This window comes from Larus michahellis, chromosome W (assembly GCF_964199755.1).
Source record: "Larus michahellis chromosome W, bLarMic1.1, whole genome shotgun sequence".
In the NCBI taxonomy this organism is placed as follows: Eukaryota; Metazoa; Chordata; class Aves; order Charadriiformes; family Laridae; genus Larus; species Larus michahellis.
The window spans coordinates 23773412-23793078 of NC_133929.1; the positions used below are offsets into that span (position 1 = coordinate 23773412).

The 19667-nt window shown below is 36.2% G+C and overlaps 1 protein-coding gene across 3 annotated transcripts in view; it reads right to left on the reverse strand.

Annotated features, from left to right (window-relative positions):
* LOC141735693 (nipped-B-like protein) overlaps positions 1-19667 on the reverse strand; it is a 174954-nt gene that overhangs the window by 69081 nt on the left and 86206 nt on the right. For 2 of the 3 annotated variants that reach the window (XM_074568782.1, XM_074568783.1), the window contains exons 9-10: positions 18055-18687; positions 2037-3566 (exon numbers count right to left, since the gene is read on the reverse strand). In XM_074568782.1, coding sequence (XP_074424883.1) covers positions 2037-3566; positions 18055-18687 — 2163 coding nt within the window. The remainder of the gene's footprint in view (positions 1-2036; positions 3567-18054; positions 18688-19667) is intronic. The other variant, XM_074568784.1, reaches the window with a different exon arrangement.

Genomic DNA, 19667 nt, shown 5'->3' on the forward strand with positions numbered 1-19667 from the left:
CATGAAAAAATCTGAAGTTCAAAGACACTTTCTCCGAAACCTGCCTGGATGAACACTCAAAACTTGATTTGTAAGAGAAACATAGCTACAACATTATTCTTTACATGAAACTTATTTCTAGTATCGTTGTAAGAATCTTATTCTAGATACAATAGCAAAGAGATTGATATCAGATTCAAACATTTTTTCCCCTGGAAAATATGTCCCAATTTATTTCAGAATATGTAAGAAATATATAAGTTCAGAAAACACAAAATACACAAAAACATTGCAGAAAAGCTATAAACCTGACTTTAAAATGAATGCATTGCTCGTGTGACACAGCTACCAGTCATGCCAATCGGATAAGAGTCATTAAAACCTTTACACATTACTAAAATATACTATATAAATAACCACATACAATACAGACTACAAAAAAGTCTACTTCAGAAACATTTTAGAAAGCGTACATTCACTGTATATAGCTCTGAGGGCTCTAAAAAATACTGATTTTCTGTACATAGAATTGTGTGAATTCAGTCTATCTTTTGGAGACAAGAGCTGAATTCCATCAGAAAGTATACAGTATTCCCTATAAAGGGAAAAAAGTTTCATCTGAAATCTTTAGACTAAGCTGACAGCAAAGATGTCATAATTTTATGTCTGACTCTAGATACCTATTATTGTTAGAGATGGAAATTTTGCCTGTTCTGAACCTCAAAAAGGGAGAGATGAAATGTTCATATTTCTAGGATAAAGAGAAAATATTTAACAAGGTGGCTAATATTTTACAAATAAGTAATATTCATCCTGAATTATTAAGTCTTTAAGAGTCAATACAATCAGGTTAGTAGACAGAGAACAGACACAGCACAATAAATTCATTATACAGATATCAACTCTGTACACATGCACATAAACATAGTTATACATTCACAAAGATGATTTCTGTATCATTTATCAGATCGACTTTGTAAGAAACATTTTAATCTCGAATTCATGAGCAATGATATACTTGGAACTCCATTCATGAATAATCCTGTATACAGCTGAAATCCTCTCCCCTGCCACTTTATTTGTCTATCTTTGAGACATGACAGCTCTATAAACATAACTATGTAAGAAATTCAAATACTTTAAATGCTAAACATTAAAAAAAAAGGAACCCTGGCCAGTTAGTAACATTGATTTCACACTGTGAAATTATCTACTTCAGTCTGAAACAGAAGCCAAAATTATGGCACCAAGAAGAAAAGCAATCGTACTTAAAAAAAAAGTAGTGTTAAATCTGCAGAAGAGACAATCAATCAATCAAATATCAAATCTACAAACTATTCTGAATAATTTCTATATTAATAATTTGAAAAATAAATGCCAGCCCATTGTTTACCAGTTCCTTTCCTCTTTCTGCATACACTGGACCATAGAGACAACAATATCTGAATTCTACTAAAGACAGAACCTTTTTGTAAGCTTATTGTCACAAAGCCTAAAGTGTGGAGGCTTCCCAGCAGAGTTGTACTTATAGTGTAAAAGATGCAGGTGGGACTTTGTAACTGCCTTCTTATTTCATCATGTCAAAACATCCCTTGGAAAAATCACATTTAATTTCCAGTTAAAAATATAAAAGAATCTTAGGGCTTGTATACATAGTATTACCCACCACTCCAGCTACACTGATTTAGTTACAGTAGTACTAGTCCCTTATACAGACACACTTAAACCAGTTTAAATCATTCATATAGCAGTTATGTTTAACTAGATAAATTACCAGATTAAACTAATGTATCTGAAGTACAGTTTAAGACTATTTAAGTGTTCCCACTTTAGGAACTTGCATTAGAGTAAACAAATCATTTCAGTTACACTGTCATTATTGGAAATCTTGCTACAATCTCATAGACAAGTTTCACTTTGTTCCCCAAAATCACCATACAAGCAAGAATATAAACTAACAAACGTTTGCGTTTAATTTGTAACCACAGAAGTAGCAAATCTAAAAGAACAAAGTGTACAAGATATAATGCAATTAACATTAAAAAAAAAAATCTTACCTTTATTAGATTTGGATGACTTGTTCTTGTTAGGTTTAAAACAAGAGCCCCTTGATTTATCTTCTCTATCCTTAATAAATTTCTGCACATCATCCAATGAAAGCTTTTGAAGGACAACTACAGGCTTAGCTCCTTTATTTAGATCTTCAACTAGCCCAATCTTCTCTACTTTGTCCTTCTGTTCACCTTTAAATTCAGTTTTCCTTGACTCATGAGTGACATTGCCATCTTTATCACGCTTGATTTTTGGAATGACAAAGTGTTTCAAAGCACCAGATCTTGCCCCCAACAAATAACTGGGAAACTCTGCTTTATTGTCAGTATGTGCTTTATTACTATCTACTTTACTCTTATTACCATCTGTCCTTCGTTCCTCCTTGCTGTTGGGTGACTTAAAACCAGGTTTATCAGGTCTTGATTTACTAGAATCTCCTTTACCTTCCTGTTTAATGCGAGGGCTGTCAGGTCTTGATTTCTGATCCCCAGAAGAAAACCTTTCCCTTGATTCACCAGACTCATGTCTATGTTTCCTTTCAAATTTCTCAATTTTTGAACCATCAGATTTAATACCATGCTTAAAATCATGTTCATTTTTGTTTGAGGATCTCAAATATTCAGGCCTTCTAATCTTGGATGGGTCTCCTCTGTATCTCTCTGACTCCTCCCTGTCCTCAGATCTTTGTTTAAGGCTATCATGGTCACGCCTCAGTGTATCAGAAACTGAACGCCCATCAGGCCTTTGTTTTGTTGGATCAGATCTACTTTCAGATTTTATCCTTGAAGGATCAGATTTCACATCTAGTTTATGCCTAGATATTTCAATTTTCTTATCTGAAAATGGTTTACTGGAGTCCCTCCTGTTATCGTGTCTATGTTTTGGTGTTTCGGGCCTGCCTTCACTCTTCTGTTTTGGTGTTTCGGGCCTGCCTTCACTCTTCTGTTTTGGTGTTTCAGGCCTCTGCCTTATTTCCTGTTTGCCATTATTTTGTTTTCCCTCATTTTGTTTCATCTCCATTTGCCTGCTCTCATTTTGTTTTGATTCTGTCTGTCTGTTCTCATTGTGTTTCACTTCCATTTGTCTGCTTTCATTCTTGCTTTCATGTTTAGCTTCTACCTGTTTGTTCTCATTGTGTTTATTTTCCAACCGCCTGCTCACATTTTGCTGAAATTCCATTTGTCTGTTTTCATTTTGCTGGATATCTGTCTTTTGACCCTCAAAGTCTGATGTCTTCCTAAAAATCTCGGGATGGTTTTCAGGTTTAAATTTAAGAACTCCAACAGTGTCTTCTTGGGGAACACACACAAACCCGTCGTTATACTGCTTAATTTCTTCAGGTTTTTTGATGGTGTCCAAATCCTGAGTTACTGTTGCCTGAGAGTCCACTCTTCCTGCTTGCTGCAGATCAATACTAACCATCAACGCTGGCCTTGCCCCATTTCCTGCAGAACCTGTCTCCTGAGAAGCTGCTCTATTTCCTCCTCCAGCCTCCTGTGGTTTGTTTTCTTGTTTTCGCTTCTTCAGTGGCTTATCTGCAAATTAAAAGAGAAAAATCACAAATGCTATACCTAAAAACAGGTAAATGTCCAAGCAGAAATGTCCATTCCCCTCCACCCCCACCAATTAATCCTCCTTAGCACATATGTGCACACACAACAAAACCCACTGAATTTAAAAGCAAGAATAGAACTTCTCTAACTAATACTTTTTAACGTATTCAGACTATCATTCGTTGTCAGTCTACCACATGTGCCAATTAATCATTAATTAACACCTTCAAAACATATGAAATCAGTCCCTGTAAAATTCCCAAGAGAACCATCTAATAAAGCAGCTGCAATACATAACGACCAAAAAAAATTAATCAATTTACACTTGAAGCAAGTTTTGAGAAATGCTACTATAAAAGATTCTCTTCTGCAGATTCAGCCAGCTTTATTATACATGAACTAAGCAAGGATCTGCAATGATTAGGACAGAGGTTCTCCCTACTTGGTTCAGTGCATCAGTTGGACTTCACACATATCATAGCCAGGGAACACACAAACAATGAACAAAAATGATTAAAATAACTCCAACAATCCATGCTTCTCTTTGAAACAAGGAATATATCAAGAGTTGGAGTCTATACCAGAACAGATATGCATTAGATGAGGGGGCACTACATAATTAAAAGCTTGAGTATTTTCCCTTTGCAATCATAATGCTTTCATGGATGAAATAAAGAGATCAGTTCTAATTTTATGCAGCGTCAAGAGCTTGACACTGCAACAATCCTTTCAGTTTGCACTAAAAAAAAATAAAAAAATAATAGAAATCATTAAGAGTAGAATACATAAAAATAAAAAGTGAGCCAAGCACACACCCTGTAATTTGGTAGAATTCATAGAAATGAGAAGCAAATGGAAATATCAAAATGAGTATGCCCTATTCATTTAAAATACAACCTATTTATATTACCAACATGGTACTCTAAACTAAAATTAATTTCTGCCATGAAACTCAAAAGCCCTACCTGCACTACAGCTTATATTCTCATTTCTCAAAAAAAGCAATTATTTTCTCTGTAATCAGGGAATATGATTTTAAGTCTAAGTAATGACCAAACACAGGTTGGAAATTCTGTTGTAGATCTACTGTCAGAACGTCCAGACCACAAATGCAATATAAGAAAAATAACTTATTTTGTGCCTAGATTTGTGGTGCCTTATCACCAGATGCAATGAGACAGCTCTCTTTTTGTGAGCAGGGGAAGGGTAAGGATGATGCAATCAAGGAAGAGGGAATTAAACTCTAAGGAAAAATACCCCCAACCTCTCAAGTTGTAAATCAGAATTATAATATATGATTTCTAATTTCTTCTATATTTGTAGAAGATTCTTATTCAGAATTTAAAATTTGACGGATCATATCCAAAATTAACATTAGAACACAGTAACAAGTAGTAACACGGTCAATTCCAGTGATGTGAACAGGTTTGTGTGTTGGTTTTTTTCCCCATCATTTTCATTCTCATATCTATTTGTATATCTCTAACTTCCTAAAACTCCCAAAATCATGTACAACACTTAATGGCTGGAGGACAGTAAAGACAGATACAATAAACTCCATGCAGAAACTGGTCAACTGCAAATAAGGAACTTTGAAAAAAAATGTAGTAACACCTAACAACTTTATATGGTAGACACGTGAAGCAAAATTAATTTGCCAAACTGAAGGTGCAGCTTTTTAGCATGGCAATTTTTTCTTTTTCTGTACAACTGCTGGATTCATATAAGAGCTTATATAGATTCACTTCCCTACACAATATATTAAAACAAATGTATTTTTTTGAAACCTTCATGCAGTGACAAAAATTCTTTTTCTCCCTGTGACTAAGAGGGCTTTGACCTCACTGAGCTTCACGGCAGGTCTTCGGAATGGCTATGAAGTACAAGCTTCCAGACTGATAGATTTCAAATTTGATTTTTTTTTTTTTAATATATACATTAATATACATACATACACACACACACCTCTCACTACCTTATTTATTAATTAAAACTCTTTAAATTTTGAAACACAAATTGAGAAACTTGTGTTCTTAGGTAAACGTCAGTCAGCTTTTTCATTTTAACCCAGAAGTGTCAGCCACGCTGAAAAAGTCCTGTAAAGCTCTGATGGTGGATCTAACAGTAGTCTTTAAGACATTACTGTTACCAGTTATCTGCCCTGTTCCTTTAACTGAGGTTACCACCTGTAGCAGAAGGGAATACACATTCACATTTCCACAAGTGTGTTTCATTGTCCAGTGCATCAGCTTAAGGCACTAGCGAAGGCGGTTTGCATTAACCTCCCAGACTGAACAAGTCAGCTAAGAGCCAAGCAAATGTTTTCTTCTGCTACCCCCACTATAGGAGCAAGGCAAATGGCCAGGAGCTGTGATGCCTTAAACTGCTGTAGCTGGATCAAACAACACTCACCTTTCAGAGCCCTCATGCTGAGGGCTCCAAGATTAAACAACCAAAACAATTCAGGTAGGGGTAATTTTCTCTCTTGAACTGCATCCAGCTCTGGGGCCCCCAACATAAGAAGGACACGGACCTGTTGGAATGGGTCCAGAGGAGGGCTGTGAAGATGACCAGAGGGCTGGAGCACCTCTCCTATGAAGAAAGGCTGAGAGAGCTGGGATTGTTCAGCCTGAAGAAGAGAAGGCTCTGGGGAGACCTTGTTGTGGCCTTCCAGTACGTGAAAGGGGTCTAGAGGAAAGATGGGGAGGGACTCTTTATCAGGGAGTGTAATGATAGGATGAAGGGTAACTGAAAGAGGGTAGCTTTAGATTAGATATCAGGAAGAAATTCTTTACAATGAGGGTGGTGAGACACTGGAACAGGTTGCCCAGAGAAATTGTGGATACCCCATCCCTGGAGGTGTTCAAGGCCAGGTCAGATGGGGCTTTGAACAACCTGGTCTAGTGGGAGGTGTCCCTGCCCACTGCAGGGGGGTTGAACTAGATGATCTTTAAGGCCCCTTCCAACCTAAACCATTCTATGATCTTCCATAACCGACCAGGCTCAAAACATTGCTCTTCATCATCATCTAAAATGTCAAATTTTAAGTTGAGAACATATAAATAGATGATCACATCACAACTTGGCATATTCCTTCTAAATACAGAACTCTCTTGATACACCTTCTTCATGTCTTTTGATAACTTAGTACTGATGTTTTAGTAAGTTATAACCACAACCTGTTGACATCTTATCTGAGAAGAAAGGGATGCCTTCAAAGTTTTCTTTTCCTAAACAGCAAGGTGACTGCAGACAGAGCTACAGATTACTCCCAGATTTCTTCATATTTCCAGTGCATCTTGATGGTGATCCTCAGAACTAGACTTGATCATTACTGTTTTGCCTCTATGAGATTTCTGGATCTAGGACAAAAAAGCTGGCCCAAGTTTATGAAAATATCAGGTTGAACTAGGGCATTAAAGATAGGATGAGTACATAGTACCACTATCTTCATCGAGCATAATGGAAAAAAACTCCACTGAATGAGCACAAAAAGGTTTTAGGTTGCCGTCATAGCTGCAGAAATATGAAAGGTGAAAAACACCATTGGGCTTTGAGTGCTTTATCAAATCTTGAACTCACTTCGAACTATATGAGAATAATCAATAGAGTATCAGATAAGTGAGGAGAGAGTAATTAATCTCTGAAAACAGATGTCTTCAGGTCTTCTCTTTTACAATCAAATATACACAGGTTTGCATAAATATGCCTTGTTAAGGCATGAGTCCCAAAACCCCTTAGGGTCTTAACGAACAGATGAACTTAGGAACTTTTACAATATCCATTCAAATATGCTTCATATCCTTCAAGGCATCAGTATCCAAGCTTTGTTCACTTCATTCCATAGATAGTAGAATTTCTTTTTATTATCAGGATCTAGGACTTCGCCAAAATATCAGACTAATATTTTCCTTTCAAATCCTGCAGACCTAGGTTCAAAGCTTGCCACGGTTTTGAACAGATAGGCTCACAAGCTCTTGAGACCAATAAAGTGTGATCAGGATATTTTTGCTTCACTCTTTGTAACAGTTTTTGTAATAAAAGGAATACGTAGTAAGCCACAGAAGAACTTTCTGACTATATTAGAGATCAGGTATCCAAGTTTGTTGTTTTCAGATTCTTTTCTTTTTATAAACATCATTCATTCATTCCTCCCCACGAATGTAGATACATCCAAAATATATCAACATTTTGTTCAGTTCCTTGAACAAATTTATGACAGCTCAGAGTAGTCTGATCCCAGTTATTCTCCTATGTATGCATTCTTTTGGCTTGGCAAATCTGCATGGATGTTCTCTTTACATTGCAACATGCTCACCAAAAGGTATTACACCTTGGTACTCAAAGGAAGATCATAAGCTACCTTATTCTAAAAAAATAGCAGAGATGTTCTGTCAAATTAAATGGATCACCGTGGTGCAAGAAACAAAATATTACAGGAACCACAAGTTTGAAGTGGAAAAAAAAAAGGTTAGCTGGATTTCCAAGCAGTTATGTCTCACCTCTCCTGTTATGAACAGTATTCCTGGAGACAGGTTGTGGCCTTCATCTTTGGAAATATCTGTGTGTCAAAACAATGAGTACTTTCAGATTTAGAAATTAATCAATTACTGCAGAACCTTTGTGCAACAACACATTGCACTGGAATAACCACAGATACCTTCAAATACATTTCTGCTGAAACTGCAAGTCAATCGTGATTTGAAGAATATCCATCCTGAAAACAGATATACTTGGAAGCTGAGTAAGTATTAGGGACAGCAGCCGGATGAGGGGAGCTGTATTAAAGAAGTATCTCCATTCTTCCATTTAATCTGAAATCTTTCCAGAGCGGCAGCCAGAACACCACTAGTCCTGAAGTCTCCGATGTTACTGCTTTCTTGCAAACCCGATGATTGTCTTAAGTCCCAGATTAAACTCTTTCAGAACAGAACGATAACCTAAAAACTTCTAGAACTGCTTGTCCTAGCAAACTGAAATGGGCCTTTTGTAAATACCTGTGAAAAGGTAACAAGTCTAAATAAGAACCACATGCATGGTTGCTGAGCTTTGTTTTAGCAGAATGGTAACAGTCCGTTCTATTAATGCTGTTTGGTAGACTTTAAAATCCAGAGATTTCTGAATGATCTTGAAGACACAACAGATAAATTACCACTTCCCCATTTAAACCTTGTAAGGGATTCAATTGGAGACTTCATATCCAAGATGGTTAAATGTAAATTTACTCCTCTTCAGAACCACAAAGAAGATCGATCCTGTAACGCTGAATTCTGGATAACGCTGATTGTCATCGTTTTGATGACTCCAGTACAAATTGTTTTGCTTTTAAAAAAAGTTAAGAGTTTAATATTTTAAAAGCTCAAACACTCTTCAGAGATTATTGGGATAGGCCTCCACTCATTTGAAATACCACTTATTTGCATTATTTAAACCAGTAATGAATAAATTTATACCAAATATACCAGTCCTAAGCAGTTATTACTTATTGTCAAACCTTCCATTTTTGAACATCAAAGACAAGTCAGCCAGAGGCCAATTACAAACTTATCTTATTTAAGCTAACAGTCAAGACTAGGAATTTTTGACAAATAACATGTAACCATACACCTAAATAACAAATCTATGTTTACTGACAACCATTTTGTTTTCCTAGTTATTTTTCACAGATCTCTTCAAAGCTGTCCAAGCGCCCTGTCCCCCCAACTAACAGCGTTGTGTAGACCACAAGAATCTAAACCAAATCGATATAATCTGGATATAATGAAGATTTAAAATTACTTTAATGGTACTGATGGATGACCTATCAATGGAGTGAGGGCAAATATCCATTCTTATCTTTCTACTCTTTCATGAATGTTCAGTATTACTGGCCATGAGAGTTTGCTCTCACCTGACCTCCCCCCAAAACCATATTCCAATAAACAAAGAATTAAACAACCAAAGAGACCCCTTCCCATCAGTAGAAGGGATTCCCACAGCACTAGCTCCTCCCCTTGAAGGAGAGACTCAGCAAACATAAGTCAAAAATTTTAGTCTCACTGCCTTAGTTTGCCCCTTACAGACCAAACTAAGAAAGTACAGTCATGATCCTGGTAAAGGAAGCTTTATAGAACAGAACATAATTCCATAGGCTCCAAAGTAGAGACCAGAGGGCTTACAGCTGCTGCAGTTCAGAGGAAGGTATTTCTGAGAATCTGAACAGAAACAGCTGCTAATTTTTAGCAATCTGTCAAGAGACTTCATCAAACTTCTGGTCACTATGCAAAAAAGAAAGCCCATCAGGAGGGATGTCCAAACTCATTCAGAAAAAAAAAAAAACCCAACCCAAAAGAAACCCCAAAAAACCCACCAAACCCAAAAAGACTACAGGAGTCTCTGACATGCCTTAGGATGTAGCAGAACTCAGAATCTTCATTTTGGTAAAGTTCTGCTTGTTTTCTTAAATATGACAATAATGTAATCAGCATAACTAGAGAATGAAATATGATCTTACAAATTTTTCTACTTAAGGATGTTTGGTAATCATTATTCCCTGACGACTATAGCAATACAAAAGAAATATTACACTAGAAAATAACAAGAATTGAACTACAGCAAATTATAAATCAAGCATCTCCACTTGTTTAGAGACTGGAAGCTGTAATTTAACCTTCCTGAATTTAATATTGCTTTTACAAACAATATGATTTCATTTTATTTATGAGTTAGATTTTTCTGACACAAATTCTGGGTTTTATCCATGTGATTACTTTGTGAAGAATTATAGTTTTGTAAACTCAATTGTTAAAAAATCTGAGCAAAACCTGAAGTGCAATTACTTTTGAAATACACAATGCAGCACCTAATTTCACAAGAAAAATGCAACACGCTAACAGTAGACTTTATGAAAACTACTTATTTTATGTATCGCTTAGAGATTAACATATTCAATTAGTTTCAAATTCCTTTGTAGAAACAACAAACTTTAGAAATAAGCAAATGACTTTGAAATTTATTGGTGAAGACTTTTAATCTCCCCTACAGATGTTGATTTCATTCTGACATCATACCTTGCATTCAAAAACATCTTTGTCCTGGTTTGAGGTAATCTTCAATTAACTAGATACAGTAACATTTATATGGGATGATAATGAAAAAAGTCTATGTCATTTTAGGTTGATGTTGGAGTGAACTCAGTGACTATGAACTATAGAAATGCTGGGCTTAAACTGTTAATAAGCTTTTTTAATTATACATGCTGTTTCTTTATCAATATTTAAATCCATTATAGAGAAGTGACTGTCCCAGAACAAAATAAAGTCATCACTGGGTAAGTAATATTATAAATCCTCCCATCCATTTAACAGGTACAATCAAGGTCATATGCTACATGCAAATTATATTTAATTTTTTAATCTTAGTTTATGCTACAGATAAAAATAAAATACACTTCTTACCAAACTTCTGGGTTTTAGTTATTTTCTATACCTGCTTACAAGAGCAGGTTTCTGTGCTACCCTACGTAAAGAGCAACCTGGGATAAATGTGGGAATTTGATTTCATGTTACACAAGAGCAGCAAAAGAAAGTAAACACCATTAAAAAAATATGCCTCTACTTTTTAAAAAAAAAAAAAAAAAGTGTTTTTTGCTCAATCAGTATTTCATTCTTTAAAAAAAACATAAAAGAAAGTAATTTTTCCTAGATAGATGGAAACATTGCAACACTTCATTGCAATTTCTCTAGACAGAAGAGGAATTTCTTCCCCTTACTTTTCTTAAAGCCCATCTGAACACAAAACAAAAAAAGTCTCTCATCTATAGGAACTGGACTTTGCAAACCTGCTTTGTCTTGGGAAAGCTACATGAGGTGCCAGTTACACCTATTATGTAACACTACAAAACACAGACCTAATGAAAGTTTGTATACACAAAATACATGATACCTGATTCTCACACTGTCCTACTACATAGACACACAATCATTTATGTTTTACACTGTCTCATTTAATCTTCTAGTATTAGCGACTGTAATCTTCTGCAAGATTAGTATACAAGTGATTACGCTTGTATCTCCATTTTTAAGTAAATAAAACCCCTATAGCATATTTTTGGAAATGAATGGTAATATACTGGTTATAATTACACATTCTGTCATTTCATTCATTGGCTACATAAAATTAGATGTAAACAAAGTATTAATTCTTAATAGTGTTCTGTTAGTCTCCTCTTTGGGGGACTTCTGGGGGGAGATGGGTAATGGGGAGAAAGGGAGAGGAGCTGGATAAGAACTTAAAAGGTAAGAGAAAAAGTTTACTTACCTATAACTGTAGTTTTGAGTTTTGCTCCGGCAGATTCACACTCTTGGGATGTGTGTGTCTGCTGCTATGGGCTTGGAATGAACTAAAAAAAGAAGGGCCCACAGCATGCATCCAAATGCCCCCTAACTTATCCAATTACTGGAAATAAAGTTATTACAGCTTCAGTTTTTCCTAATTCAAAGAATCTACAGTAAGATTCCAAAGTGGGTAAAATGGATCATCAGAGGTAAAATATATAGAAAAAAACCCAAACCACCAAACAAAAAAAACACAGAAACAAGTAGGTTTGTCTCATTTAAAAAATGCTTCTAATGCTTTTAAGTTAAAAAAAAAATAAAATATTAGCCTCCCAATGAAACGGTTAGTGATTAATGATTTCATGACTCTTCTCAAACTCCAGAGAACAGTGCCTTTTACAAGTAAAAGTAGAACTCCTTAATCTGTTAAGACAGCTGCATTATATAAAAGTGTCTTTGAAATAGCCTAAAATTTAACAGTGAACACACAATACTATGTATGGAAGAGCTCAAATTAAAATTTAGCAAATCTGTATAAAATAAAAAAAAAACAAACTAAAGCAATTTGAAAATAAGTCTCTGAAAAAAGATGGGTTGTTTCTTTCAAATAATTTTCAAGGTTATCTTCCCTTTTTCCCCTTCCTAGAAGACTCAGAGATCCTTTTAACATTAACATTTTAAATATTTCTGATTCACAGTATTTGGGGTTTTTAGAAAAGCATGAAAGATCTTGAGGTAGAAACCTTGAAAATTAATTCAGTAGCAGGTCTAAATCTTGATGAACAAGAACTTAATGTAGTGTTCTGGGAAAAGTTTAGACTGAAAATGACTGACTAGCTTTGAACTACTTGACCACAAACAAAATTAACCCACTTGTATCCGGAACAGTAGCAAAGCACAAGTTAATGAAAAGAACTGATGCTACCAAAATGAAATTTCTCCCTCAACATTTCTTTCTCCCCACCCCATCCCCCAAGGAAAAAAGATTCCTGAGGAGAACAGAAATTCCTGGGACATAATTTTCTAAAACCCCACAGGATTTCCTGTACTTTTTTAGGGTACTCAACTTCAGATTGTGAACTAAGCACAGCTCCAGTTAAGTGAACAAAACAGGTTCAGAATATGGATCTCTGCTTGTTTTGAAAGCATTCAAGAGCACCAAGTAGTACAGGATATGTGACTACTGACAGTGATTAGAAGAAAGCGTGCGTGAAGTTTCATTATTTCTAATTTCTTTAGAAAGGTATCCTGATCTACCTTAGCAGAGGATGGTTCACTTTTTGTCGACTGTTGTGGAAAAAGATAATCCCTTTCTGTATTAACCCTTCTGAATCACTTTTTTTACAACTCAAATAATCTGAGCCTTGATAAACAATAGCTGGACCTATCTGTGATATTACACATCCTTTCAAAAGAGAAGATATGATCTAGTATTGATTGACAACTTGTATATGATGAGGGTACAGATGACATTGTGAGGGAGGCAATAAGAACTGAAAACCTGATGCTTTTCATGTTCCATGGACTTATTTTTTTGTTCTGAGGCTATTAAACATAATAGATGTTTTAGAATGTAATTTTCGGTGCTGAGTGCCTTGATCTCCAAAATCTCCAATTATTCCTTTCATTAATAGATACAGACAAATTACTTACAAAATTAATCAATACAGAGAGACTTCCTTGATGGAAAAAGTAGGAAGAGGAGATGGACTCTTGTCCTTCCACACAGAGGACAAGGACAAACACAACTTTTTCAAATTTTGCACCTTTCTATCATGATGAAAAGAGCATATATTCCATTTAATTCAAGATCCAAATAGACCAAAAGGACAGAACTACAGAATCACAGAATGGTTCGGGTTGGAAGGGACCTTAAAGATCATCTAGTTCCAACACCCCCTGCCATGGGCAGGGACACCTCCCACTAGACCAGGCTGCTCAAAGCCTCATCCAGCCTGGCCTTGAACACTTCCAGGGATGGGGCATCCACAGCTTCCCTGGGCAACCTGTTCCACCGCCTCACCACCCTCATAGTGAGTTTTCTTCCTGATATCTAATCTAAACCTACCCTCTCTTCCAGTTTGAAGCCATTACTCCTTGTCCTATCACTACATGCCCTTGTAAAAAGTCTCTCTCTGGCTTTCTTGTAGGCCCCCTTCAGGTACTGGAAGGCCGCTATAAGGTCTCCTCGGAGCCTTCTCTTCTCCAGGCTGAACAACCCCAACTCTCTCAGCCCATCAGAGACAGAGCTCTGAAAAGCACTCAGATATGGAGGCAAAAGGTCTATATTATAAAATTTCTCCTTATGCATATCTGATAGACATTAGGTCAAATCTGCCAGATTTTGCATTAGTGATTTTTGCACTAAGAATTCCTTTTTCAGAAAGCAAAAGCATGACAATCTGGTTCCAGAAAGATACACTGTTTTTCAAAGAAGGCAGCAGTTCTGCAAAACCCTGTGTTAGTTCCACCTCTGGAATGGAGACTGCCTCCTACTTTGAGAGATTTTGTTTGGTGGAAGATAAATATTTTAATAATTTTATTAGGATTAAGAAATTATTACAGAAAGTACTATAATTTCCAAAGGACTTCAATCTCCATTTACCACCTGTACCAAACATTATAAAAGGACCTCAGCATTAAAAAAAAAAACAACCAAAACCCAAAAAAAACCCCTTAGCATTGCCTTAGGCAAGTGTAGTAGTTATATAATTTTTAGAAAGAACCTCCCAAAAAAACAACTCCACCTCTCCTCTGGAATAAACAGTTCCACTTTCCCAACTTCAGAAAGAACATGTCACAGAATCCCAGAATGGTCAGGGTTGGAAGGGACCTCTGGAGATCATCTAGTCCAACCCCCCTGCCAGAGCAGGGTCACCTAGAGCAGATTGCACAGGAATGCGTCCAGGTGTGTTTTGAATGTCTGCAGAGTTGGAGACTCCACCACCTCTCTGGGCAGCCTGTTCCAGTGCTCTGCCACCCTCAAAGGAAAGAAGTTCCTCCTCATGTTTCGGTGGAACTTCCTATGCTCAAGTTTGTGCCCATTACCTCTTGTCCTGTCCCCGGGCACCACTGAAAAGAGCCTGGCCCCATCCTCCTGACACCCACCCTTTAAGTATTTATAAGTGTTGATAAGATCCCCCCTCAGCCGTCTTTTTTACAGACTAAGACAACCCAAATCCCTCAGCCTTTCTTCAGAAGAGAGATGTTCCAATCCCCTAATCATCTTGGTAGCCCTTTGCTGCACCCTCTCCAGCAATTCCCTGTCCCTCTTGAACCGGGGAGCCCAGAACTGGACACAGTACTCCAGGTGCGGCCTCACCAGGGCAGAGTAGAGGGGGAGGATGACCTCCCTCGACCTGCTGGCCACACTCTTCTTGATGCACTCCAGGATGCCATTGGCCTTCTTGGCCATGGCATGTCATATCCATCCAAAGCCTTACTGTTAAAAAAGAAGCATCTGAAAACCTCTGATGAAGTATAGTTCTATAGAGATTTCACATCTCAAAAAAGGACAGAAGAGATCAATGATCTTCTATGAAAATTTGCAAGTACAGTTTTACTCAAAGTAATTTCTGGAAGACAGCAATGCATGCCTACACAGAAAGTGTAGCATGTATTCCCACGCCTCAATTTCAAAAGCAGCAAAGATGCTTTCATGCAGATTTTAGCATGTGCTAGCATCTAGAGTAAGATCTCTAGAGGGATGGTTGCTATGTACAGCATCAGCTAGCACTATACATTCCTATTCTAATTAGATCAAGTACACGCTACAATCACACTATTTTCTTGACATAATGTGATCTGAAGTTACAGTATATGTACTAAAATGCACAAATGCCAGGCTTTTGCATAAATATAGTAAGCAACTTCACAAAAATGAATGACATATTTAGGAATTACTGGATATATTTCTAACAGACATATTCCCATAGGAACAATAGAGGAAGCTTCCTCCTGCAGTCACACCAAACCAAATGGCTGTAACTAGAACAATCCCAGAGCGTATCAACTTGTAGATGTAGTACAAATTTACAAGCAATGGCAAAGGCATTACCAAAAAATAAGAAACATGTTTCTCCCAACGTCACAGCTTTCCAGGAAATCTGTCCCAAGTCTGCTAAAAATCCTTCTACTCAATACTGTTCTTTCATGGCTGAAACCTCAACAGCTAAAGTGAAAAGAGCCACCGTCTAGCATAGGGGCAATTTGCCACCAGTGAATAGATGGTGATCATTTGTCCCAGTATAATGCAGCAACTCTTACACCTGATCCATAGCAATTGCAGGAATTTAGGAAGAACTGAGACCTCGCAGAGGATGCAGGTAGAAGGGAAGCATAAGGTTGGAATCCTTACTTGGTAAGATGGTTATTGAGCAGTGGTGAAAGGGAGAAAACACATTCTATCAAAAAAAAAAAAAAATCACTGCTTTCCCCAAAAGAAACACATCAGAGTCTACCCATGGCTATGTAATCACGGTAAACAAACTTCACAACTAATCTTCAACATCTCCTGAAAGCTAGAACAAAAGAAGAAGAGTGTTTTAGTCTTGCTCTAAGTGCTTGAAGGCTGCTGTGCACCATCAAAAATACACTGCATTTTTTGAGATGCTTCTCAGATAAAACGTGCTGGAAAATCTACTTGAAGTGCGGGGATATAAAAGTAGCTTTTTAAGTAGTAGGAGACAAACCACAAGCTCTCCATAAATAAATTTAAAATTAGTAAAGAGATGTAAGCAAAGTAACAAATTCCACCATTTCCTTAAATCACAATTAAAAGCAGTAGAGATCTCTTGAGGTGAGCACCCATTTTCTCCGTATATTCACAAACAATGTTTTCTAACAAGACTTGATTTAGTTACCAAATAAGAAATACCTAAAAAGTTAATCCTTTTAGTAATTGCAACAAGAATGTTTACACACACAGAAACACAACAAACTCACACACGTCCTCTCTCTCTCCAGGCATCTTTAAAAACAGAAAAAAAAAAAAAAGAAATAAATCTTTGAATAGGGAGAAAACTTGTGCGCTCTCTGCTTGTTAAAGACCAAAACCATATGTAAATTCAGTTGCCTCCATGCAAGTATGTCCAAAATTAACCATTTTAACCTATGGACTTCCAAAATCAGAATCTCCACCATTTTCTACTCTGCAAGATTTTTCTTGGGAGTATCTAATAAATTAGCATTATACTATAAAAGATTTTTTTTCCTCAGAAGTTAAACACAGCACAGAGGAAGCTTCTGAAAAATACTTATGTTAACCCAGCACTGTCTACTTTATAAACCGCATCTTATCTTCAAGATTTATATGTGGGTTTTGTATTCACTTCTAATATTTCTGAAGCCTAAGACCTTCAAACCATTTAACAACAGAAAAATAAAGAAGGGGAGAAAAAGGAGAGGAAAAGGAAAAAAAAAAAAAAATCAAAGAGGAAATCAGTTAAGACAACCAGTATAGCTACTGAAATGAAGAGCAAACATTTCAGAGGCTCATCTGGTTGTGTGCTAGAGTCCATACAGATATATGGTAGCTCTCCAAAACTTGTAATGCCTACATAATAATGAACATCCAGTTGAACAAAACACTGAAGACAATATAGTAGTATATATTACCAAATCATTACAGTGCCTTTAAAAGGACAGATGTGATTTTAGTCTAACACCTCCTTCACGTTAGGTTCAAATTGGGATATGAATAGAAATGGCATAAAAGAGTTTTCCTGTATTTTCTTAAATTAGGCAACATGCATAGTTAATTTATAATTCAGCTACCAAAACTTATTACAAATTTTTACTTATGATACTTCTGGGATTTTAAGAAACTATAAACATCAATTGTATTTCATTCAGTCTCATGGTTCAAAATAAGAGTAGCTTAAAAAGAATTTTGAAACATAAGAACTTCACTTTCCATCCATTAAGATTCCAAATAAAGAATACCAGATATTAAAAATATGCATATATGAGAGCTCATTGTTGGAGGGGAATGGAGATGAATGTCATAGAACCACCTACACTGAGTAAACAGAATCGAACTATGTGACAATGACAGTAAGGTTTTTATATATATATATATATATATATATATGAGATTTATACGCATATATATTTATATAATATATATAGTGTATACACACACACAATCCTTTTACCTTTATCTTGCACTTCTTTTGAAAATCGCTCCCTTTCAATAGCTGATTCACGTTCTATCCGCTCAATTTCAGCCAATGCATCCAATTCTACTTCATCATATGACGTTATAGTTCCTTGTTGCGAAACCTGTTGCTGTGTCTGTACCACAGGAGTTTGAGGTTGTTTTGCAGCAACTGAAGTGTTCTGTTGTAAAACAGTCACTTGTTGTGCCTGAAGGAAAGCTGTCTGTTCGTGCTGCGGCAAACACTGAGCAGCGTTTAGTGGGCGGTTAACATCCTGTGGAGTAACGGGTGTTTTAGAAGTCTGTCCTGGGTACTGCACATTAAAAGGAATATCACCCTCTGACACACTGCTGTTTTCCAAACCAGAAAGCATATCATCCTGCTGGTCCATATCCGAAGATCTTACACGAGAGAGTCTTAATGTAAGCTTAGTAGAGTCCTTGGAAGGAGAACTAATGATATCATACATTGCAGCTTTTTCAGTCTGGTCTTTTTCATCCTTGCCTAACTTCATTTTCTTTTGTTTCTTTTGCTTTCTTTCTGGAGAATCTAACAATATGTCTGGGGGAACATCTCTAGGTGATGAATAAGGTGGAGGCTGAGATTGTTGGATTAAAGGTTGTCTTGATCCTAGAATAATAATTCAGAAAAACTGAACAGTTATGTTGTTCCATGTTTATATAAAAATACACTAAATATAACCTACATAATTTTAATATGTATTTGTACATATATCAGTCTTCACAAAAGGTCTGTGAGATTGATAGGAAGCACATCGTTCCTACATTAAGTTGTAATCCAGATAGTCACAGTGTATTTCCTAGGAATTTTAGCTGTCCACTGCAGGTAAAGAAGGGATCATTTCAGAGAAGATGGAACAAAAAAACCCACCACCAAAAAAGAATAAATATAAATAGTACCTGAAAGTTCAGAATATCAACTATTAGAAAATAGTCAATGAAAGCAAGTTGACTACAGAAAAAGGAAATATCAAAAAGATTCTTAATAAGGTCCAGTGATGAAGACTTAATAAGTGTAGAGGCATTAGCCATTTCAGCCACACGTTTTTAATTAAATATATATATATTAAAAAAATCAAAACATACACAACCTCTTTAACTTTAATTCTCACAGTTAATTTTCAACTTTTTATTTTATTTTAGGTAAACTCATTCCAACCTCTCCCACTCATCACTATCTAAAAACCACTAAGTGTCTCTCAGAGCATTTTTTTTATCATTCCCTGCCTCATCTCCCCTCTTTTTTTTTTTTTTTAAATGTATGAATTTTTACTCCTACATGCACCCATTTCAGGTTTTGAGTATACCTAGAGAAATTTTTTAAGAGGACGTTTTTTATTAAAAACATTCTCCAATTAATCACATGAAATTTTTTGTTCCTCAAATTAAACTAGCTCCCCATAACTGTTAGCGCAGAAAAAGCTTTGAAAAACAGAGAAGCTTTTCAACCTGTCCCAATTATAATTTTGAGCTATAATTTTTGGCTTAAAAAGGAATACTAGTGTGAAAAACAAAACCAACCAAACAAAAAAAAAAAGCCTATTGGCTGGACCAATAGGGCCAGCCTCCTCTTGTTAAACAAAGCAATAA